General features: G+C 54.4%; 1 protein-coding gene across 10 annotated transcripts in view; it reads left to right on the forward strand.

Annotated features, from left to right (window-relative positions):
- TUBGCP2 (tubulin gamma complex component 2) overlaps positions 1-23,388 on the forward strand; it is a 29,259-nt gene that overhangs the window by 620 nt on the left and 5,251 nt on the right. For 2 of the 10 annotated variants that reach the window (XM_017893817.1, XM_017893826.1), the window contains exons 2-12: positions 6,529-6,717; positions 9,331-9,459; positions 9,900-10,076; positions 11,594-11,753; positions 15,794-16,001; positions 16,281-16,480; positions 16,829-17,018; positions 18,411-18,556; positions 19,294-19,474; positions 19,907-20,087; positions 22,991-23,163. In XM_017893817.1, the coding sequence (XP_017749306.1) occupies positions 6,568-6,717; positions 9,331-9,459; positions 9,900-10,076; positions 11,594-11,753; positions 15,794-16,001; positions 16,281-16,480; positions 16,829-17,018; positions 18,411-18,556; positions 19,294-19,474; positions 19,907-20,087; positions 22,991-23,163 (1,895 nt within the window). In that variant the 5' untranslated portion in view covers positions 6,529-6,567. Of the gene's footprint in view, positions 1-34; positions 148-4,377; positions 4,553-4,575; positions 4,696-6,511; positions 6,718-9,330; positions 9,460-9,899; positions 10,077-11,593; positions 11,754-14,325; positions 15,362-15,793; positions 16,002-16,280; positions 16,481-16,828; positions 17,019-18,410; positions 18,557-19,293; positions 19,475-19,906; positions 20,088-22,990; positions 23,164-23,388 lie in introns of those variants that run through there. The other 8 variants (XM_017893818.1, XM_017893823.1, XM_017893819.1 and 5 more) reach the window with 8 other exon arrangements.

Consider the following 23,388-nt stretch of genomic DNA (forward strand, 5'->3'; position numbering starts at 1 on the left):
GGGCGCACAGCGCTGGGGAAGCTGCATCACCCCGGGCGCGGGCGGGCGCAGCCTGTCGGCCACCGTCCGCCAGCCGAGCCGGACGTGACGTCGTGCGCACTTCCGCCGCCGTCGGGGCTGCGCGGGAGCTGTGGCTCTGGTACTGCGGTGAGTCCCGGCGGAGCGCGGGCGCGGAGAGGGGGTTGGGGGACTGCCAGGCCCGGGGGACCACTAGGCGACGGAACTGGCGGGATGCGGCTCTTCCCGCGCGCTCCCTCTGGCTGCGCAGCGGTCCCCGAACTCTGGGCCGAAGCCCTTGGGGCCTGCACCGGCCAGGCCAGCGTCTTGCCCCGCGGCCCGACACTCAGCCGGGGCGGGGCGGAGCGGGCCTCCGGGTAGTCCCGGGTGTCCCCTCCCAGCCCTGGGAAGCCGGGTCGCAGGTCCCCCTCTCGCACGCTCTCTCCCGTCCGCCTTGCCCCGGCTCTCGTCTCCCGCCTGTTGGACCGCGGCAGTCCCTGGATCTTGTTCCCTCTAAACCAGTTGCGAACCGGAGCCAGAGTGGCTCCGGTTTTATTACAACCGTTTTTAACTTAAAGCCCTTGGAGCCGGGCGCGGTGGCTCAAGCCTGTAATCCCAGCACTTTGGGAGGCCGAGATGGGCGGATCACGAGGTCAGGAGATCGAGACCATCCTGGCTAACACGGTGAAACCCCGTTTCTACTAAAAAATACAAAATATTAGCCGGGCATGGTGGTGGGCGCCTGTAGTCCCAGCTGCTCGGGAGGCTGAGGCAGGAGAATGGCGTGAACCTGGGAGGCGGAGCTTGCAGTGAGCCGAGATCCGGCCACTGCACTCCAGCCTGGGCGACAGAGCGAGACTCCGTCTCAAAAAAAAAAAAAAAAAAAGCCCTTGGGTGACTTCCCGTTACTTTAGTTCAAAGGCCCTTTCCTGGTTTGTCGGGGTCCTGTCGACGTTTCCGGTCCCCGCAGCTCCCGTGAAACACAGGACCTGTGCTAGGTGCCCAGGGTGTGTGGGTGAAGGAATCACAGGAGAGCGCGGCAGCCTAGAAGGAGAGACAGACGTCAGACTAGAGTCATCTAATTAAAATGGTGATTGACAACACCGCGGAAGCAGTGGACGCTTCAGATCTACTGCAGAGAATGGGCCAGGTGGCGGATAGAGGCTTTTAGCTTTCTCGTTCTGTCATCCAGGCTGGAGTGCAGTGGTGCGATCATAGATCATAGATCGCTGCGGCCTCAAAACTCTTGGGCTCAAGTGGTCCTCCTCCCTCAACCTTCCAAAGAGCTGGGACTGCAGGCGTGAGCCACCATGCCTGCCCGTGTACTTTTTCCATGTTTAGATACACAAATACCTCTGTGTTACAGTTGCGTAGTGTTCAGGGTCAGTGGATTTTTCTCCCCGTGTGCGGAGATGAGAGGTTGTAGAAATAAAGACAGAAGACAAAGAGATCAAAGAAAAGACAGCTAGGCCCAGGGGACCCCTGCCACCAAGACGCAGAGACTGGTAGTGGCTCTGAACGCCAGACTGCTGATGTTTATTGGATACAAGTCAAAGGGGCAGGGTAAGGAGTGTTCAGCACAGCCACCTGCTGGGCAGGTTTGTGGCCCGCAAGCAAGAGGCTCCACTAGGTGGCTTATGTGCATCGTAGGCCTTGCACCATCTAGGTCTGCAAGTGACTGATGATTGCTCAGAAGGAAATCATGTAACCATACGTTTCGCTTTTTTTTTTTGGAGTAGAGTCTCTCTCTGTCACCCAGGCTGGAGTGTAGTGGCACGATCTGGGCTCACTGCAACCTCTGCCTCCTGGGTTCAAGCGATTCTCGTGCCTCAGCTTCCCAAGTAGCTGGGATTACAAGTGTGCGCCACCAGGCCTGGCTAATTTTTGTATTTTTGTTGGAGACTGGTTTTCACCATGTTGGCCAGGCATTTCTCAGAATGTTGAGTGATGCCTGACTGTACTTTCTGTCTCTGTAAAGCCTTTGGGCTCTTGACATTTTCCACAAGTTGTAAAATAATTTTTCAAACCAATTTGTACAGTTAGTTTTGAGCTCTCAACAGAGGCTCTTTTTCACGTCCCTCTGTGTTTTGATCACTTAATAGGAGTGTGTGCCCTGCTTGTCCGTGGTGGAGTGTGGCATGCGTGCCTTGCTTCCTCAGCTCGCGTCCTTGTAGGGTCCAGCCCCACAGGGTCAGTGGGTTTTTCTCCCCGTGTGCGGAGATGAGAGGTTGTAGAAATAAAGACAGAAGACAGAGATCAAAGAAAAGACAGCTAGGCCCAGGGGACCCCTGCCACCAAGACGCGGAGACTGGTAGTGGCTCTGAACGCCAGACTGTGCTGATGTTTATTGGATACAAGTCAAAGGGGCAGGGTAAGGAGTGTGAGCCATCTCCAATGGTAGGTAAGGTCACGTGGGTCACATGTCCACTGGACAGGGGGCCTGGCAGCCGAGGCATAGAGAGAGAGACAGCTTATGCCATTATTTCTGCATATCAGAGACTTTTAGTACTTTCACTAATTTTGCTACTGTTAAAGAAAAGGCAGAGCCAGGTGCACAGGATGGAACATGAAAACGGACTCGGAGCGTGACCACTGAAGCACAGCATCATGGGGAAACTGTTAGGCCTCCGGATAACTGCAGGCAGGCCTGACTCATGTCAGACCCTCCACAAAGAGGCGGAGGAGTGGAGTCTTCTCTGAACTCCCCTGGGGAAAGGGAGACTCCCTTTCCTGGTCTGCTAAGTAGTGGGTGTTTTTCCTTAGCACTGGCGCTACCACTAGACCACAGTCCGCTTGGCAATGGGCATCTTCCCAGATGCTGGTGTTACCAGTAGACCAAAGAGCCCTCTAGTGGCCCTGCCCAGGCATAACAGAGGGCTCACGCTCTTGTCTTCTGGTCACTTCTCAGCGTGCCCTTTCAGCTCCCGTCTCTGTATGGCCTGGTTTTTCCTAGGTTATGATTGTAGAGCGAGGATTATTATAATATTGGAATGAAGAATAATTGCTACAAACTAATGATTAATGATATTTATATGTAATCATGTCTATGATCTACATCTAGTATAACTTGTTGTTTAATATATTTTATTATACTGGAATAGCTCGTGCCCTTGGTCTCTTGCCTTGGCACCTGGATGGCTTGCTGCGCTCACGTCCCTGCGTAGCTCACAGCCTCTGTGAAAGGGACTTCAGTTTGTGTGATTAATAGTAAGAATTCAGGAGCATCAGGAAGACCAAGTAAGCGGCCATGGCTAAACAGTTCCTCAGAGCTGTGTCTTCAGTGGAACCCTGCACATTCTGGTGGAACAGCTGTCTGGATGATTAACATCCCTGGCCTTGGCCCTCTAAGTACTGAGAGCAACCTCCGTGACCGTGACACCCCAGAGTTGCCCCAGGACTTTTCCAGAGGTCTCCTGAGTGGGGGGACTCTGTGCAGGCGTGGGCTACACTTTTGGAGGCCGGGTCCGCACATTCAGGGAGAGCAGCAGGCGCCTCACAGGGTGAACACTCATGATGTGCAGGTATCTGTGCTTCTATTTCTAGAAGAGATGGGAAGTTTCCTGAAGGTAGTTTTAATTTTTTTTTATTATTATTATTTTCTTTGAGAAAGAGTCTTGCTTTGTTACCCAGCCTGGAGTGCAGTGGCGCGATCTCGGCTCCCTGCAAGCTCCGCCTCCCAGGTTCACACCTTTCTCCTGCGTCAGCCTCCCCAGTACCTGGGACTACAGGCGCCCGCTACCATGCCGGCTAATTTTTTGTATTTTTAGTAGAGACGGGGTTTCACCGTGTTAGCCAGGATGGTCTCGATCTCCTGACCTCGTGATCCGCCCGCCTCGGCCTCCCAAAGTGCTGGGATGACAGGCGGGAGCCACCACGCCCAGGAGGTAGTTTTTCAGTAAATACTCAGATGGTTTTCCTCAGAGGTAGCTTTCTCTCCCGACTTGTGTCTGGTGGGGGACTGCTTTGTTTTGGTGGCAGATGGTTTTCTTGCCACCTAGCATGACCAAAGTGTGTCTCGGTCCAGCAGCTACAGGACAACCTGCAGTCCTCGGGGAGCCCAGTAGAATGTGGGTGAAACAGGCTGCCCTTGGATTCGAAGAGGCCGCTAGCCAGAAAGTTTTGGGCTGTCTTTTCTGCTTCGCAAGTAGTTTGCAGGGCCTCGTCCAAGGTTCCCGTGACTATTAGAAAAGCAACTGGTAGTTTAAGATATTGTCAGTGATTGGGACCCAGTTTTCCTTTTGCAAACTTAACCATTTCTCAGGTAACTGCGTTAACACCTCCAGGTAGTAACAGTGGCCGCGTGTTTGTTTCTACTTTCCTGGTGACAACACTGTAAGAACTTACCACATAGGGGCCCTTTTGTGCTTTCTCAGGATGATTTCACTTCTCTCCACCACAGCTCTAGGCAGGACCTAGGGCTTCCCCTTTTCAGAAGAAGCTTGGAGAGGACACGTCCTTTTTCAGGTTCCTACAGCCTGGAAGTAGCCACATCAGTGTCTGGACTGCGTGGGGCTCCGTGGCGCGTGCCCTGCCTTGTGCTTGAACTGTAGTTACCGTGAGTGCCTCCTGAGTCAAAAGCATGTATGTGAGCAACTTGGGCACCATGCCTGCTTGTCGCTTTCCTTCCATTTTCTGAGATACCCAGCCTGTGACCAGTATTTGATGTTCATCTACGGATACGCCCTTCTGTCACACAGGGTTAGAATCTCGGTGTCGAGTCCCGCGCTAATAGTCATTAGTGAATTAGCATATTGTGGGAGTGTGTGCCAAGTCTTCTGTACTCGATGTTTTGTTGAACTCATCCTTGTCTTCCTGAAGCTCTCACAGAGTGGTTGCTTACCTTTTTTGGGTCATAGAGTCTTCGAGAATTTGTCGAAGGGCCATCGCCTCAGAAAATTCACAAATTATTTTGCCCATAACTTTCAAGGGCTCGTCTGTTACTGATTCTTAATCATGGATTAAGAATACATGGATTAAGTTACTGATACTTAATCATGGATACCAGATTAAGAACCCTTGTGTAGATGAATTGAAATGTTTGTGAAGCATGTAAAGTTTGCTTATGTTTGTTTTTTAATCTATAGCCAGTTGCCTTGCCTATGTGTGTTTTTTGTTTTGTTTTGTTTTTTGTTGAGACAGGGTCTCCCTCTGTCGCCCAGGCTGGAGTGGCTCAAGGGATCCTTCCACCTCAGCCTCCCGAGTAGCTGAGACTACAGGCATATGCTACCATGCCCAGTTAATTTTTGTATTTTTTGTAGAGACAGAGTCTCACTATGTTGCCCAGGCTGTCTTGACTCCTGGCCTTGAGCAACTCACCTGACTCAGCCTCCCAAAATGCTGGGATTTCAGGCAGCAGCCACTGCACACAGCCATGTGTTTGTCTTAATGGCCTTGTAGCAGAACTCTCAATGGCAGAGGCTAACGACCAGCCACTGGTGGGAGAGTAGGGGTGGCGCTTACCCTGCACCCTGACCCCACGCAGTGTTCTGCTGCCCACTTGGGTGTGTCTGTGACGGCTTCGATCTCGTATGTGTTACGTGTCTCCTGGTGAGACCCTGGGGCAGCTGGAGCTGCAGTGGAACCTCACCTGGTTCAAACGCGTAGGGAACGTGTAGAAATGTTACCGGAGCATCTCTGTCGGTAGCCACGCTTGGGCAAGAGAAGGAGATGTCACGGGTACCGGAGTGAAGAAGGAATGCAGAGCCGGCCAAGTGAATGGAGCTGCGGCCGAGCACCGCAGGGTCTGAGAACCAGGGTGGGCCTCTTGGGTGGAAGCTGGGATTTTATTGTGTGTGCCAGGTTGCCAGGACCTGGCACAGTGTCAATGGCTTGGGCCTGTGCAGAGCTCCCTGTGTAGACTCCACTGCCTCCCATCTGCACATTTGGGACTAGAAAGCTCCGCCTACCAGCCGAGGCGAGCAGCAGAGCATCCCTGCTGGCCCAGATCCGTGTGTGGAGGGAGGTGCAGGAGAAAGGGAACCCGGGTCTCAGGCCCCATTCGTGCTGCCCATGGGGATGGCTCCCAGAGCTGTGGAGGCCGCCTGGAAGCTGGAGGCAGGTGAATCCCAGGCCCATGCAGAGGACCCTCTAGAGGCTGTTGGGGTGTCAGGGGAGGGGCCCCAGGCCGGTTGATAACTTGGTTTGTCAAAGGCCTGACATTGGCCAGCCTTGAGGGTTAAAAAAATTTTGTTTTAATCCCAGCACTTTGGGAGGCTGAGGCGGGCCGATCACAAGGTCAGGAGATGGAGACCATCCTGGCTAACACAGTGAAACCTCATCTCTACTAAAAATACCAAAAATTAGCCGGGCATGGTGGCGGCGCCTGTGGTCCCAGCTACTCAGGAGGCTGAGGCAGGAGAATGGGGTGAACCCGGGAGGCGGAGCTTGCAGTGAGCCGAGATCGCGCCACTGCACTCCAGCCTGGGCGACTAAATACAGAGTGAGACTCTGTCTCAAAAGAAAAAAAAAAGTTTTTTTTTTGTTTTATTTCTACAGTTTAAATTTTATGAATAGCTGCCCTCTTACCTTTAGGAGAACATATTGTGATGTTGGTGCCTCAGAGCTAAAACTATGAGTGAATTTCGGATTCACCATGATGTCAATGAACTGCTTAGCCTGCTGCGTGTCCACGGAGGAGACGGGGCTGAGGTCTACATTGACCTGCTTCAAAAGAACAGGACCCCGTACGTCACTACCACTGTCTCTGCTCACAGTGCCAAGGTGAGCACTGCCCTTGGGGTAGCTCTGTGCAGAGCGAGCACTGTCCCGGGGTCAGGATGGTGCGGGGTGAACCCACCCCTGGGTCCAGGTGCAGGGTGAGCGCCCTCCCTGGGTCAGGGTGTAGGGTGAGCCCACCCCTGGGTCTGGGTAGAGAGTGAGCACCACCCCTGGTGCAGGATGGTGCAGGGTAAGCCCACCCCTGGGTCAGGGTGCATAATGAGCACCGCCCCAGTGCAGGCTGCAGGGTGAGCACCACCTCTGGTGCAGGACTGTGCATGCTGCCATGCTGCAGGTGAGCGCCGCCATCGGGGTCAGGGTGCTAGCGGTGAGCACTGCCCTGGGTCAGTGATGGTGCAGCGTGAGCGCCAACCCGACGTCAGGATGGTGCAGGGTGAGCGCCGCCCTTGGGCTCAGGTTGTAGGCTGAGCGCGCCCCCGGCGTCCAGTCGGTGCAGGGTGAGCCGCCGCACATGGTCAGGATGGTGCAGCGCGCAGCCCGCCCAACCTGCGGGTCAGAGGTGCCAGGTGAGCCCGCCGCCCCCCCTGGCGCTCAGAGGTGTAGCGTGCAGCGCCGCCCCTGGTCAGTGGTAGGCCAATGAGCGCCGCCCTGGGGTCAGGGTGCAGGGTGAGCACCGCCCTGGCGTCAGGATGGTGCAAGCTGAGCGCCAACCCGGGGTCAGGATGGTGCAGGGTGAGTGCCGCCCCTGGTGCAGGGCTGTGTGCCGTGGAAGGTGAAGGGTGAGTGCCCATTCCTGGGTGGCCTCAGTGGTACCGGCAACGATGGCAGACAGCACTTGGGCTGTGTGTGTTCAGCTCTGATTCTGCTGACTCCCCCCAGCAGCTCCTGTGGTTCACCCCACTGTGCAGATGAGTAACGGAGGCCCCAGGAGAAAGCGGGGCCTAGAACCCTCCCTCTTCCCTACTCTGTCCGCTGCAGCTGTGAGGAGGGAGAGTCCTGATATGCATTCCTGTGGTCTTAACCATGTTGAAATCCCTTTAAGATGTTATTTCTTTATTCAAATCATATATAATTCAGAATTATAGATTTTCAGTAAAAAAAGTGATTTTGAAGTCTATTTTTAAAAATACATTATGGGCCGGGCGCGGTGGCTCAAGCCTGTAATCCCAGCACTTTGGGAGGCCGAGACGGGCGGATCACGAGGTCAGGAGATCGAGACCATCCTGGCTAATACGGTGAAACCCTGTCTCTACTTAAAATACAAAAAACTAGCCGGGCGACTAGACGGGCGCCTGTAGTCCCAGCTACTTGGGAGGCTGAGGCAGGAGAATGGCGTAAACCCGGGAGGCGGAGCTTGCAGTGAGCTGAGATCCGGCCACTGCACTCCAGCCTGGGTGGCAGAGCAAGACACCGTCTCAAAAAAAAAAAAAAAAATACATTATGAAGCTTCAGTTATTTGAACAGGTTAACAATGGTACAAGGATAATTAGGCAAATTAGCCGAGTGGAATAGAGAGTTTAGGGACACCCATGTTTAGTTCATTCTGAGGGAAGCATCGTAAATCACTGAGTAAAACATAACCCCTGCCGGGCACGGTGGCTCACGCCTGTAATCCCAGCCCTTTGGGAGGCTGAGGCGGGTGGATCACCTGAGGTTGGGGATTTGAGACCAGCCTGGCCAACATGGAGAAACCCCATTGCTACTAAAAATACAAAAATTAGCAGGGCGTGGTGGCGCGTGCCTGTCATGCAGCTACTCGGGAGGCTGAGGCAGGAGAATCACTTGAACCAGGAAGGCAGAGGTTGTGGTGAGCCTAGATCATGCCATTGCACTCCAGCCTGGGCAGCAAGAGCAAAACTCCATCAAAAAAAATAGCGTAACCTCTAGGCTTGCACATAATAATAAATTCCAGAGGGAATACAGTGAAACGTATACAATGAATGCGTAAACTACTGGGAGGAAATGCAAGTCACTACTTCCAGTACAAACCTGAAGAAGCATAAAAGGGCCGGGCGCAGGGGCTCACGCCTGTAATGCCAGCACTTTGGGAGGCCAAGGCAGGTGGATGGCTTGAGCCTGAGAGTTTGAGACCAGGCCGGGCAACATGGTGAAATCCTGTCTCTACAAAAAATTAAAATAATACGAAGAAGCACAAAAGGAAAGAAACCATTATGGGAAATATGGATAAGGTTTGTTTTGTTTTGTGGTAGAGTCTCACTCTGTCACCCAGGCTGAAATGCGGGGGCACGATCTAGTCTTGTGCAGTCTCAGCCTCCCAGGCTGAAGTGATCCTCCCATCTCAGCTTCCAGAGTAGTGACCACAGGCGAGTGCCACCACACCTTGCTAATGTTTGAATCTTTTTGTGGAAATGGGGTTTTGTTATTTTGGCCAGGCTGGTCTTGAACTCCTGGACTCAAGCAATCTACCAGCCTCGGCCTCCCAAAGTGCTGGGATTACAGGCGTGAGCCACTGCCTGGCTCAAAATATGGGAAGTTTCACACAACATGGAGATGGGTTTCTTAGTTTATTTCAGAGGGATGAGTATTTAGCCCAATTTAACTGTATCGGCTTATTGTGTATAATTTTCTTAACTTTTTTTTTTACAGTGCTTTATTAATTATTGTCATTAAATCACTCATGTTTGTGCTTTTGAGGTTAAAATTGCAGAGTTTTCTCGTACTCCAGAAGACTTTCTAAAGAAATATGATGAACTGAAATCTAAAAATACAAGGAACCTTGACCCGCTGGTGTACCTGTTGTCAAAGCTCACGGAAGACAAAGAGGTAGGTGCCCATGCCGCATGCCACACCGCACCCGTGCAGCCCGTGTTGGGAGTGAGGTCGCGTCTCCTGCTCTCTCCGCGCCACCTTCCTGTCAGCTCTTCCTCCCTCACACCAGTAACGCTTCTAGACCATGTAGGACACTTTTGGTGAATCAGAATGAAAGATTACCCATGTTGGGTGTAAACATGAGAAGCAGCCTCTGGAGCTGGGGGCACTTTCACCTTCCCCCATGATGGATGTAAACATGAGAAGCAGCCTCTGGGGCACTTTGAGCTCCCGCCTGTGTCACGCTCAGCTCCTGCCTGTTGCATGCGTCGTTTTGCTATTAACAGGGGTGCCTGTCAGGGTTGGGGGCCGTCCTGGTGGTGTCGCCCCTACTCTCCCACTGTGGCCAAAGAGGTGCTGGCCCAGTGTGAACACACAGTTTTACATGTTTTCAGACTCTGCTGTACTTACAACAGAATGCCAAAGAAAGAGCTGAGCTTGCAGCCGCTGCTGCGGGCAGCAGTACCACCAGCGTCAGCGTCCCTGCTGCAGCCTCCAAGATCTCCATGCAGGAGCTTGAGGAGCTGAGGAAGCAGCTTGGCAGTGTGGCCACAGGCTCCACGCTACAGCAGGTACTATGTGCATGGCTGTCCACAGGCTCCACACTGCAGCAGGTACTGCGTCTGTGGCTGTCCACAGGCTCTGCACTGCGGCAGGTACTGCATCCATGGCTGTCCACAGGTGCCCATGCTGCAGCAGGTACTGTGTCCGTGGCAGTCCACAGGCTCCATGCTGCAGCACATACTGAGTCTGTGGCTGTCCCCAGGCACCCACGCTGCAGCAGGTACTGCATGCATGGCCATCCACGGGCTCCATACTGCAGCAGGTACTGCGTCCGTGGCTGTCCACAGGCACCCACACTCAGTGTTGTGCCGGACCCCTGCTGGAAGGGCATGTCTCTCTGTCATTTGTTAAAAATGAATCCCGATTTAGAGAGGTCAAGGCTTAACGCTTGATCATGACCTAGCTCTATATGTTTATTTTTTTTAAAAAAACCAATAATTCTGAACCACAAGAATCAATAGCAACAAGGTTCTGACCCACGTGGGAATTGTGCTGCCAGGTGGCCACATGACTCTGAGCCTACCCAATCCTGACTCCCCATTTCCCTCCTCTAATTTTTGACAGTTTTGAGGGAATGCTTTCAGATTTTTATAATCTTTTATTCCTTCTGTATTTGCTACTTGTTCTTGGTTTTGGTCTTATGGCCTACCCTGGTCTTTTGATGTAAGTCATCTCCCAGTCTCTCTCCTTGGAGCTGCCACGTTCCTGCCTTTGTGACCTTAAAACTCCCTCAGGAGCTGTGTTCCTGAGGCGTCCTGGCCTTGTGGCTGCGTGTCGGATACAGCGGCTCCCGAGGGCCTGGCCGGTTTTGCTAGGCACGTTCTGTGCTGGACATGGTGCTAGGCCTCTGTTCATGTCTCCCTCAGCCCTGGCACTGCTCTCCCTGTGTGGCACAGAAGGAGACTGGGTCGTACTGCCACATGCAGAGACAGTTTGCACTTGCCCCTGTGCCTGACCAGCCCTGAGTGGGAGTCAGTGCTTCTGAAAGCTGGGCCAGCCCAGGCCGACCCTGTCAGCTTCCGGCGGCCACTGGCACAGGAGGGCAGGCGCTCCGACCACGTGTCAGGAGCCAGCCTGTCGCGCTGGGGCTGTTCCCCAGCAGGGTAAGGATGCAAGTCTGTTGCTAATGCCTGTGTTCACCCAGCAAGTGGTGTTCAGACCTAGTCACTGCCAGGAAGAAGCAATTCAGCTTGTTCATGGGGCACCCTCCTCTGAAACAATGGCTCTGTGCCAAAGCGCCCCCTCTCCTGTGGTTCCCGCTGCTGGTGCCCATGGTTTCCCAGGGGGCCCTTGCTGGACCCGGACTCCTGAGAGGAGGGGCTAGGGCTCCCCATCTGCCCTGTTCTCCCCAGCCCCTCACATGTGGCAGGGATATCGAGGTGCATTTCATTTCTGTGTGGTTGACTCTTTGTAGGTGTTAAATTGACTACTCATCTTTGCTGTAGATGTTAGTTTCTACAGGTGTCTTGAGTGTTTGCACTAAAGTGTATCTTTCTGGTTTGGTTTTTAAAAATGTCCTTGCTAGTCTCTGGAACTTAAAAGAAAGATGCTTCGAGACAAGCAGAACAAAAAAAATTCAGGCCAGCACCTCCCCGTCTTCCCAGCGTGGGTGTATGAGAGACCTGCCCTGATCGGGGATTTCCTGATTGGTGCTGGCATCAGCACAGACACCGCTCTGCCGATAGGTACGTGATGGGTTTATTTCCGGGCTCTGCCGATAGGTACGTGATGGATTTATTTCTGGCCCCTGGGCAGGACACTCTGCAGGCCCAGCCCTCCCCTGGGCTGCCCTTCCTCAGGTTGTGAGGCTCGATGCTGGCTGGCCGCTGCCTCCATATTCCCATCCCAGGGTGGCAGCGGAGAGTGGCTCGCCTGGGTCCTTCAGGGTTCTTCTCCCATCCCTCCTGCCGGAGCTGTGGGCAGCCTCCAGCAGGCCCCTCCCCTGCTGGCATCCTGGTGCCCTGGTGCAGACCTGCAGGCAGCAGAATTGTGTGCAGCACTTCTGAACAGCGATTCATCACTCCCGTAGATTCTGTTCTCAGAGGCCTCTTAGAGTAGTGCTCGTGTAAACAAGATGCAAGTGAGACCACATAGTCATTTCAAGGCACGTTGCTGGGGACCCAGGATGTGTTCATCTGTCACAATTCATGGGTACATTTTTATCTATTAAATTCTTTTGAGATGGAATCTCACTCTGTCGCCCAGGCTGGAGAGCAGTGACGCGATCTCGGCTCACTGCAACCTCCACCTCCCAGGTTCAAGCAATTCTCCTGCCTCAGCCTCCCAAGAGCTGGGACTGCAGGTGCCACCACGCCCGCTACTTTTTGTATTTTTAGTAGAGGTGGGGTTTTGCCATGTTGGCCAGACTGGTCTCGAACTCCTGACCTCTGGTGATCTGCCCGCCTTGGCCTCCCAAAGTGTGGGATTGCAGGCGTGAGCCACCACACCTAGTCAAGTACATTTTTAGATTGAAAAATGAGATTTCACAAACTTAAGGACAGAGATCCTTGCTTGTCTTGCCTCTCCCCATTAGTCCAAACTCAAGAGGCAGCGTGGAACGCGGTCTGCTTTCCCGCTGCTCGTGCAGCTCTGTGGTGTAGGCACCGAGAGGCCAACCCTTGCCTTTGCCAGAAACCCTGGAGAACGGTGACAGGAAATCCACCTGTTTTCCTCATTCCCAAGCAAACAGAACTCTGCTGTAAGTTAATGAAAAGTGTAGAAAATAGTCTACTTTGGCTGGGCGTGGTGGCTCACACCTGTAATCCCAGCGCTTAGGGAGGGTGAGGTGGGTGGATCACCTGAGCCCAGGAATTCGAGACCAGCCTGGGCAACATGACGAGACTAGTCTCTACAAGAAGTATAAAAATTAGCCGAGTGTGGTGGCGTGCACCTGTAGTCCCAGCTCCTCAGGAGGCTGAGGTGGGAGATCACTTGAGCCTGGGAGGTCGAGGCTGCAGTGAGCTGTGATTGTGCCACTGCACTCCAGCCTGGGCAACAGAGTAAGACCCTGTTTCAAAAAAAAGAACAGTCTGCTTTGTGCAGTGTGTTTTCAGTAATAATCCAACTGTGAAGACTTAGGGAGCGAGAGCCGCTCCCTTCGCGGGTATTTAGGGGCGGCCGGGGCAGCAGTGGGCATCTGAGAGCGTATTTAGGGGCGGCCGGGGCAGCCGTGGGCATCTGAGAGCTCCTGATGATGCCCAGGGAGGCTTCAGAGAAGGAAGCGCGGGGCCTTGGTGCCTGGGATCCCCGCAGTGGAGCACAGTGGAGCCAGCTTTCTGGAGCAGGAAGCACTGAGGGGGTGTTTGGGCTTCCCCCCATGTTCCCCCATCCAGGGAAGGGGCTGTGTCCAATAATGCTGGGCGCCACGGGCAGCTCTGAGCATGGCGGTGATCGGAAGCAAGTGTGTGGGACTCGGCTGTGAACCCTGCAGCTGGCTCTCAGGTCAGGGTGCGGGTGCCCTCGGCACACTCAGCACCCTAGGAAAGGGGCGGCCTCGCCCCACCTCCCTCCCACGGCCACAGGTCCCAGGGGTGCCACCGGCATCCAGCCTGCCTTGCCTCCCTTTGTCCGCACCGTCCCTGCGCCCTCATGCCGCCTGTGCAGACTTGAGAATGGAGCTCACCGTGGTGTTCGTGCAGGGGACTGTCCAGCCCTCACCCCACGATTTGACCAGTGCCACACCACGGGACCTTGCATGACCTGGGGCCAGCGTCCTCTGGAAAACACCCCTGGAGTGGTGTGTGATGAGGACACGTGCCTCGGAAAGCATCAGGACCTTGTAAGCATGAGGCGGCTGCCAGCCCTCCATGTTCCCGCCGTGCCTCTCCACAGTGTGGGCGTCCACCTGGCCAGTGCCGCCGCGGCAGTGTCGTCCGTCTCGTCGCTGCTGTGCAGCGTGCGAAGCTGTTTGCCTACCCGTGTCCTGCCTTTTCCCCACACCAGCACGGAGGAGCCACGTGGTCGGTGGTCGTTTGGACGTGGTGATTCGCAGACGACGACGCAGGTGTTGAGATGACACCGAGGATGTTGAATATTGGGGAGGTGAAGCAACTGACTTCTTTTTTTCTTGAGACAGGGTCTCACTTCGTTGCCTTGGCTGGAGTGCAGTGGCGCGATCTCAGCTCACTGCAGCCTCCACCTCCCAAGCTCAGGTGATTCTCCCACCTCAGCCTCCCGAGTAGCTGGGACTGCAGGCGTGTACCATCACACGCAGCTAATTTCTGTATTTTTAGTAGAGACGGGAATTTGTCATGTTGCCCAGGCTGGTTTGAACTCCTGGAGTCAAGCGATCTGTCCATCTTGGCCTCCTAAAGTGATGGGATTACAGGTGTGAGCCGCCGTGCCCGGCCTTGAGGTCCCTCCACAGTCAGGCGGCCAGATCCACACTAACCCCCACCCCACTGCACCCCTACCCCACCGTGAGGCTTCTCCCCACACAGGCATTGGCCGAGGCTTCGTGGCTGTGGGTGAATGAGGCCAACATGGTGGAAAATAAGTGGTTTAGAGTCAGAGGCAGTTCCTGGAAGATGCACTTGCTGTTCTCCAAATGCCAAGCCACACCTACTGCTTTAGGAATGGCAGACCTTGGGGTCTCGGTTTTATTGGTCATCCTGAGAAAGCCACTGGAGTAATAGAAAGAAATGGAACTTGAAAAGTGTAGATCTGCCAGCCTGGGCAACACGACCAGACCCCACCTCTACAAAAAATTTAAAAATTAGCCGGGAATGGTAGCATGCACCTGTGGTCCTACCTCTGAGGGAGGCTGAAGAGGCAGGATCGCTTGAGCCTGGGTGCTCAAGGCTGCAGTGAACTGAGATTGCACCACTGCACTCCAGCCTGGGTGACAGAGCGAGATTTGTCTCAGAAAGGAAAGAAAAAACAAGGACAGTGTGGATCTGCGTCGTGATTGAGGCTTTTGCCAAAGGGCTTGCGTTGGTGACGGATTGCAGCTGCGCTCAGAGTCTTGAGGCCTGCAGTCACAGGACACTTCCCAGCAGACGTGTGAGGCCGACAGTGATTTTGTAAACTGGAAGCGTGTTGTATGGAGCCTGCCTGAGCTGCTAGGGCCTGGTTTGGGTGTGGTCTGGCTGGCACGGGGCCCTGTCAGGCCCACATGGGGACAGTTTCAACATCGTGCTTTCCTCTGGTGCTGCTCCCGCCCCCCCAGGCAGGGCCCGCCTGAGGCTGTGGACTGAGAACTTGGTCCTGGGACGTGAGGGGTTTGGTGGGTGACGGCCCGTGGCTGTCCTCATGAGGAAACTTAGCTGTGTGTCCTGCAGCCGTCTCATGCTGTGTGAGTAGAAATTATCAGTTTCTTAACGTATAAATGATAGCTTTTTGAAGACAAGGTTTTTTGTCCCAGAGTAACCCAGACTTACCGAGTTGTACTTACGAATGTTGAAAGCGCAGCTTCTGCTGGAGTTGCCTTTTCAGCTCCTTACTTCATCTTTTCAAATGTCAGCCATTATGTGAGCATTGCAGAGCCCAGTGTGGGGAGACCTTGACACGAGCCCCCGCGCCTCCCAGGCCGGCCGTGTCCTGTGGTGGCCGGAACTCAGCCTGTGGCTCCCCAGTGGGGTCAGTCAAAGCCAAGTGCAGTGGCTGACCTTTTATACCCATAAACAGAGAAGATGAGCAAGAGTGAGGCTGACCCGCGGAGGAGGCACGTGGCTGTGGGGGCGTGGGAGTGGCGGCTGCGGAGCCACAGCGCTGTCTGTGCCTGCAGGCACGCTGCCCCTGGCCTCACAGGAGTCGGCCGTGGTGGAGGACCTGCTATACGTGCTGGTGGGCGTGGACGGGAGGTATGTCACTGCTCAGCCCCTGGCTGGGAGGCAGAGCCGGACCTTCCTTGTGGACCCCAACCTGGACCTGTCCATCAGGGAGCTGGTGAACAGGATCCTCCCGGTGGCTGCCAGCTACTCCACGGTGACCAGGTGGGCACCGGGTGCGGTCGCTGGGGGCGTGCACTGTTGTGGGGGAGGGGTTGGGTCCTGTCCTGATGACCATGGGGACAGTGCCAGACTCAGTTTTGGAGGGTCTGTGAGTCACCGTCCAGGGTCCTGACTCATCTCCTCCTGGGGCAAGAGTTCCCCTCTGGGATGTGGGGTTCGAGTGAGTCATCTGCTTCCTGTTTGGGATGAGACTTAGAATATCAGACGTTGTATGTGCCTGCAGCTTGCCTTTTTGAGGAAGTCTGACAGCTCTTCTCATAGGTTCATTGAAGAGAAGTCTTCCTTCGAGTACGGGCAGGTGAACCACGCCCTGGCAGCCGCCATGCGCACCCTGGTGAAGGAGCACCTGATTCTGGTGTCACAGCTGGAGCAGCTGCACAGGCAGGGCCTCCTTTCGCTGCAGAAGCTCTGGTTCTACATCCAGCCGGCCATGCGCACCATGGACATCCTGGCCTCCCTCGGTGCGTGCCCGCCCGGGGGGCATGGGGCAGTGGGTGGCAAGTGTCTCCACACAGCACCCGGTGTGAGGAGAGACTGCAGGGGCTGTGGAGCAGCTGCCCAGGGCAGGGGCATGTGGCCAAAGCCCCTGTTGCTCCACGTGTTATTAACTTGCAAGAAGAAAGCCCTGGAAGCTCTTACTGGTCAGCTTAAATCAGCAACGACAACCTGACAGTTCATATGTATCCCAAAGAAGCAGCAGCACCGTCCCAGTAAGAAGGTTGGAGAAGCATGAGGGGCCCCCAGCAGTGTTGTTGGTAGGCTGGGCGTGCACCTCCTTCTCAGCAGTGAGCCTTCCTTTCTCCCCGCAGCCACCTCTGTGGACAAAGGCGAGTGTCTTGGGGGATCCACACTGAGCCTGCTCCATGACAGGAGCTTCAGCTACACAGGGGACAGCCAGGCGCAGGAGCTCTGCCTGTACCTGACCAAGGCGGCCAGCGCTCCCTACTTTGAGGTTCTGGAGAAGTGGATCTACAGGGGCATCATCCATGACCCGTACAGGTAGGGCTCCCGGGGACACGGAGGACGCGTGCTGCCCTCTCCCATATAGGTAGGGCTTGGGGACACGGAGGACGCGTGCTGCCCTCTCCCGTATAGGTAGGGCTCCCGGGGACACGGAGGACGCGTGCTACCCTCTTCCGTACAGGTAGGGCTCCCCGGGACATGGGACATGGAGGACGCGTGCTGCCCGCTCCCGTACAGGTAGGGCTCCCGGGGACACGGAGGACGCGTGCTGCCCTCTCCGGGGGGCTCTGGCCTTGCTTTGCTTGTGGTCTCAGGAAAGCACACACCAGACAGGCATCCACTTGCTGCTGCCCATGCGGCCCAGGACAGGAATGGCCCAGCTGCTTATGGCCTTATTCTTTTGTGTACAGGACATTAAATTGCCTCCAGCTAGGTCCTTTAGCCTCTTTGGTGCATGGATTTCCTGATCTGGTGGGGTCTGTCGGCTTCTCTTCAGTGAGATATATTTAAATGCATAAAAATATGTTAGTTCCCAAAGAATTGTAGTAATGTCTATTATGTTGACATACCATTGTTGGAATATTTTCAAAAGATACATCTGTGATGTGGACATACTACGTCTTCCCTAATGGACCAAGTAAAATCTGGTATAATGGGCACCTTTAAAGAAAGCACCTTCCAGCGTGAAGCAGATATATTTGAGGTTGTTCAGATGACAACGTGGACATGTCTGGTTTCTGTCAGTGTTGGCCCCACACACCCCACACGAGCATCATTTTGTTGCCTGGGTTCATCATGGAAGGAAATGCTAAATTCCAAAAAGAGGCAGGTGCAGATAAAGACAAATCAGTTTCCCACCTAGCTCCGCGGACCCTGCATTCTCCCTGAGCCTGGGTTAAATACTCTGTTCCAGAGTGAGGTTTGTAGGTTTGTTTGGTTTTCTTTTCTTTCTTTTTTTTTTTTTTGAGACAATCTCACTCTGTTGCCAGGCTGGAGTGCGGTAGCGTGATCTCGGCTCACTGCAACCTCCACCTCCCAGGTTCAAGTGATTCCCCTGCCTCAACCTCCCAAGTCGCTGGGACTACAGGCGCATACCACCTCGCCCGGCTGATTTTTTGTATTTTGGTAGAGACGGGGTTTCACTGTGTTGGCCAGGATGGTCTTGATCTCTTGACTTCGTGATCCGCCCACCACAGCCTCCCAAAGTGCTGGGTTACAGGTGTGAGCCACCGCGCCCGGCCCCTAGGTTTGTTTTAGCCCACAGTTGAGAAATAACTGGTAGGTTAGGCTTGGCCCTTGTGGAACGTTATTTGGAAGTGTGCTGGCCTCCGTTGAGGTCCCTCCGCGCTGCCGGCCTGAAGAAGTGTGTCGTCTGCCTCACAGGCCCCCTTGCTTTGCCTGTGACCGAAGCACTCCCTGTGGTTTTAGTGAGTTTATGGTCGAGGAGCACGAGCTGCGGAAGGAGAGGATCCAGGAGGATTACAATGACAAGTACTGGGACCAGCGGTACACCATCGTCCAGCAGCAGATCCCTTCCTTCCTGCAGAAGGTGGCGGACAAGATCCTCAGCACAGGTGCAGTGCACACGGCGGGGACCTGGCCCGGGGCCGCAGCACAGCTATGCCTAGAGAGTCTCCTGCAGCCCAGGCCCTCCCCTAAGAGCCTGCGCCTCACCCTGTGGGCGTCCTGAGCCCAGGTGTCCGTGAATGCAGGGCCGAGGTCAGGACTGGCCCATGAGCTGGGCTGCAGTGCTGAGTTAGGCCGTGAGATGGTCTCTGTTGCCAGGTTTCATCGGGTTTCCATCGCCAGGACTTTGTTTTGTCCCTGACCCCAGGAGGCTCTCTCATGGTGCCTTCCCTGTTTCTCATTTCTGATTTCTAAAACTCCATTAGCATGACAGGAAAAACCATCGAAGACACACGCCTCCCGGCCGGCAGTGTTTTCAGTCTCTGACCACACAGGTTAGGGCCTGACCCAGACCCAGGGCAGTGGTGTGGGGTTGGACTTGGCACATCAGGGCCGTCACGAAAGGGTTGGGAAGTGGTTAGCCATCTGGTTCTCATAATGCCTTTTCGAAATGATTTCTGTGCCCTTGGTTAGAAAATTCCAGATGTGCAGAGCCACGGCAAAGCCTTGACGCCACCTGCTCAGTCTGTAGCAGCTGACAGCAATTTACCAGGAAGGAGCAAGAGTGTGGAGCCGCCTCGTGCAGCCCAGTTTCCAGTCCACTGCCTCCTGTGTAGACGAAGACAGCTGGGGCCTGAGATGGACCATGTGGAGAGTAACATTTTTAATTTCTATCCATTTTCAGGAAAATATCTAAATGTGGTCAGAGAGTGTGGCCATGACGTCACCTGCCCGGTGGCCAAAGAGATCATCTACACGTTAAAAGAGCGGGCATACGTGGAGCAGATCGAGAAGGCATTTAACTATGCCAGCAAGGTGCTGCTGGACTTCCTAATGGAGGAGAAGGAACTGGTGGCACACCTCAGGTGATTCCGTGCTCTGTCCCTGTGCAGACGCTCGCCTCCCTCTGAAACTGGAGCCTGTGGGACGTGGGGCTGAGATCGCTGGGTTTTTTCTGGCAGCTCTGCCTTGTCTTTTTGAAAGTGGGCACTGCCAGATGGTCTCTAGCTCAAGGACCTGGCACACACAGTCGGTGGTGTAGGCCCCGGGTCACCTTGTCCAGGGGCCCCAGCTCCCTTCCTTGCCCAGGGCCCACCAGCCCCTTCTCAGCTCTTCCTGCCACAGCCTACATGGTGGTCGCACTTCCCCTGCCTGAGAGCCAAGCGCTTAGCCCATTGTAGTGTGTTTTAGCATGATGGCGGTGGCAGGCACCTGTGGGTGGGACATACTCACGTCTGCTCCCTGGCTGTGGCGGGCACCTGTGGATGGGACATGCTCACGCCTGCTCCCTGGTGCAGGTCCATCAAGCGCTACTTCCTCATGGACCAGGGCGACTTCTTCGTGCACTTCATGGACCTCGCGGAGGAGGAGCTCCGGAAGCCGGTGGAGGACATCACGCCCCCCCGCCTGGAGGCGCTGCTGGAGCTGGCCCTGCGCATGAGCACGGCCAACACTGACCCCTACAAGGACGACCTCAAGGTGGGCAGGGGTGCCGGGGGCTGCCGCCTTAGGCAGGGGCCTCGGTGGGGCTGGGAGGAGAGCGCAGCAGAGGCCAGCCCCGTCCCCCACTCCCTGCCCAGGTGAGGCAGCCGCAGGGTCTGTTTCCTTTGCTCTCAGCTGTGGGGGCTGGCTTGCTGGGATTGGGGGTCTTTGCACCTGTGCTCACAAGGGGCGCAGGTCTCGGGTTTTTCTGTAGTGCCCTTGTCAGCCTGGGTGTCAGGCTGTGCTGGCCTTGTGGAGTGAGTGTGGACCTGTCTCTCCACCTGTTTTTTGAAAGGGTTTCAGGAGTGGTGTTCTTTTTGTTTTTGTCTTTCTGTTGTTGTTGTTTTTTTTTTTTTGAGACGGAGTTTCGTTCTTGTCACCCAGGCTGGAGTGCAGTGGCGCGATCTCAGCTCACTGTAACGTCCGCCTCCCGGGTTCAAGCGATGCTCCTGCTTCAGCCCCCCGAATAGCTGGGATTACAGGTGCGCACCACCATGCCCGGCTAGTTTTTGTACTTTTGGTAGAGAAGGGGTTTCGGCCGGGGGCGGTGGCTCACGCCTGTAATCCCAGCACTTTGGGAGGCCGAGACGGGCAGATCACGAGGTCAGGAGATCAAGACCATCCTGGCTAACACAGTGAAACCCCGTCTCTACTAAAACTACAAAAAAAAATTAGCTGGGCGAGGTGGTGGGCGCCTGTAGTCCCAGCTACACAGGAGGCTGAGGCAGGAGAATGGCGTGAACCCGGGGGATGGAGCTTGCAGTGAGCTGAGATCGCGGCACTGCACTCCAGCCTGGGCGACAGAGCGAGACTGTCAAAAAAAGGGGGTTTCACCATGTTTCCCAGGCTGGTCTTGAACTCCTGACCTCAGGTGATCCACTCACTTTGGCCTCCCAAAGTGCTGGGATTAAGGCGTCAGCCACCATGCCTAGCCGTTTTTTTAAATATATATATACACACACATATATATACACACATGTATATATATTTTTTTCTGTTTGTTAGTTTTTGTTTTGATAGAGATGGGGGGTCTCACTGTGTAGCCCAGGCTGGTTGAACCCCTGGGCTCAAGCGATCCTTCCACCTTTGCCTCCCCAGGAGTGCGTTGATTCTTTGGATGTTTGGCAGGGTTTGCCTGGGAGCCCTTGGGCCCTGGACTTGTCTTTGTCGGAGGCTTTTTTGAGGTGGACTTGGCCCCTTGCTGGGCACAGGTCTACTCAGTCCCTTTCCTCTTGGTCGGCTGTCAGTCTCGCATCTCGTCTGGTGCACAGTTCATGGAATTCTAGTATCAGCTTTTTGTTTCTGTGAGGCTGGTAGTTATAGCCCTTCTTTTTCTGATTTTAGTCATTTGAATGCTCTTTCATCTTAGCTGATGTAGCTAGGAATTTGTCGATTTCATTGAGCTTTTCAAAGAACCAACTCTTGGGTGTTTGACTGTTTTCCTGTTTTGTTTCTCTCTTCTGTCGTCTTTGTTACTCTTTCTGTCTGCTGCTTAGGGTTTAGTGTGGTCTTTTTTCTAGTTTCTTAGTTTGCAAAGTTTACAGCTGTAAACATCCCTCTGCGTGCGGCCTTCGCTGATCCCCCAGCGTCGTCATTTCTGTTGGTCTGGAGGTGTTCCTGATTGCCTCTGATTTCCTGTTGGAGCCGTGGTTGGTTTATGTGTAACTTCCACATGTTTGTGAATTTTCTGGTTTTCCTTCTGTTACTTGGTTCTAACTTGATCTCCTCGTGGTTAGAGAACAGACTGTGTGGTTTCAGTTTTGTGAAATGTATTGATTTGTGTAGTGGCCCCACATCTGTCCTGGAGAGTGTTCCGTGTGCACGGGAGGACGCGCCCTCGGTTCTGCGCGCGTGGGAGGGAGGAGGACGCGCCCTCGGTTCCGTGTGTGCACGAGGAGGACGCGCCCTCGGTTCCGTGTGCGCGGGAGGAGGATGCGCCCTCGGTTCCGTGTGCGCGGGAGGAGGACGTGCCTTCGGCTGCTGTTGGGTGTTCTGCAGTTGGGGTCCTGAGTCCCTGTCTTTCCTCACTGATCTGTCGGGCGGTTCTCTCCATGATTAGAAGTAGGGCACCGAGTCTCCCTGTCACTGAAGAACTGCTTTTCTCCTTGTCATTCTATTCTTGCTTCAGATATTTTGGGGTCTCTTGTTAGGAGCAGGAATGTTTTCGTCAGAAAAATTCCTGGTAGTGAAATTGTTGGGTCAAAATATATGGCCCTTGTACAACTAGGCTGACCTTGCTGGACTTCAGTCTCAGGACGCTGGGCCACACAGCTGGGGGCTGCTGTCTGCACACCTGCGAAAGCCCCCATCTTGTCTGCTCCATGGAGAAGTGACATCACGGGTTCATTTCTGCGTTCCTGACGGTCGGCGATTTCGTCTGCTGCTTGTTTCTTCTTGCTTTATCCTCTACCCTTCATTTTCTGTCCTGTCGTTGTGTGTGGTTTTATAGGAACTCTGTCAGGTAGTTGGAACTTAGTAAGTACTTGAATGATTAATGTGAGGACAGTATTAGTTGCCTATAATAACTAGTATATCCCTCATGAAATATGCTTTATTTTTCAAGCTGGGCCTGGTGCTTATCGTGTACAAAGGTTTCCGTCCTAAGGAATCACCTTTCTTTCACCCTCCCGAGCGTTTTTCCCCTTACACCGTCCACACAGCAGTGCGTATTTACAGAGTACTTCATCTGAATTTTTCTTGTTTTGTTTTGATAGGAAGTAGTTCAGTTTTGAATTTGATTTATCAGTAGACGTTTGGGTTTTTGAAAAGCCTCTGATGTTTAGAGTCGGAATGCAGGGAACTGTATGTCAGCGCTGGGTCTGAGCGTGGATGGTGTCGGGAAGGGACTTCGCGTCTTTTCCTTAAAACTGGATGGTTTGTTTCATTTCCTTCCCTCCAAGATCGACCTGATGCCCCATGACCTCATCACTCAGCTCTTGCGTGTTCTGGCCATCGAGACCAAGCAGGAGAAGGCGATGGCTCATGCCGACCCCACAGAGCTGACGCTGAGCGGCCTGGAGGCCTTCTCTTTTGACTACATCGTCAAGTGGCCCCTTTCACTCATCATCAACAGGTGCGGGTCGGCCACTCGGGCACTCGCTAGGTCTTCACTCAGGTTTGGCAGAAGTGAGAACTGTGCCACCCAGTGGCCACCTCGTCCCACAGAGGACCCAAGGCAGCTCTCCCCGGCCTTCAGTGCCCGGGGGATTCACGGGCTGTCCGGGGGCCACCGTGCAGACTGTGGAGCACAGACACCATGTCCCCGACGCCGCCTGTCACGGACCCGCCTGAGGTGCCA

The sequence above is a fragment of the Rhinopithecus bieti genome, unplaced genomic scaffold, assembly GCF_001698545.2.
Source record: "Rhinopithecus bieti isolate Rb0 unplaced genomic scaffold, ASM169854v2 scaffold_24263, whole genome shotgun sequence".
NCBI classification, from domain to species: Eukaryota; Metazoa; Chordata; class Mammalia; order Primates; family Cercopithecidae; genus Rhinopithecus; species Rhinopithecus bieti.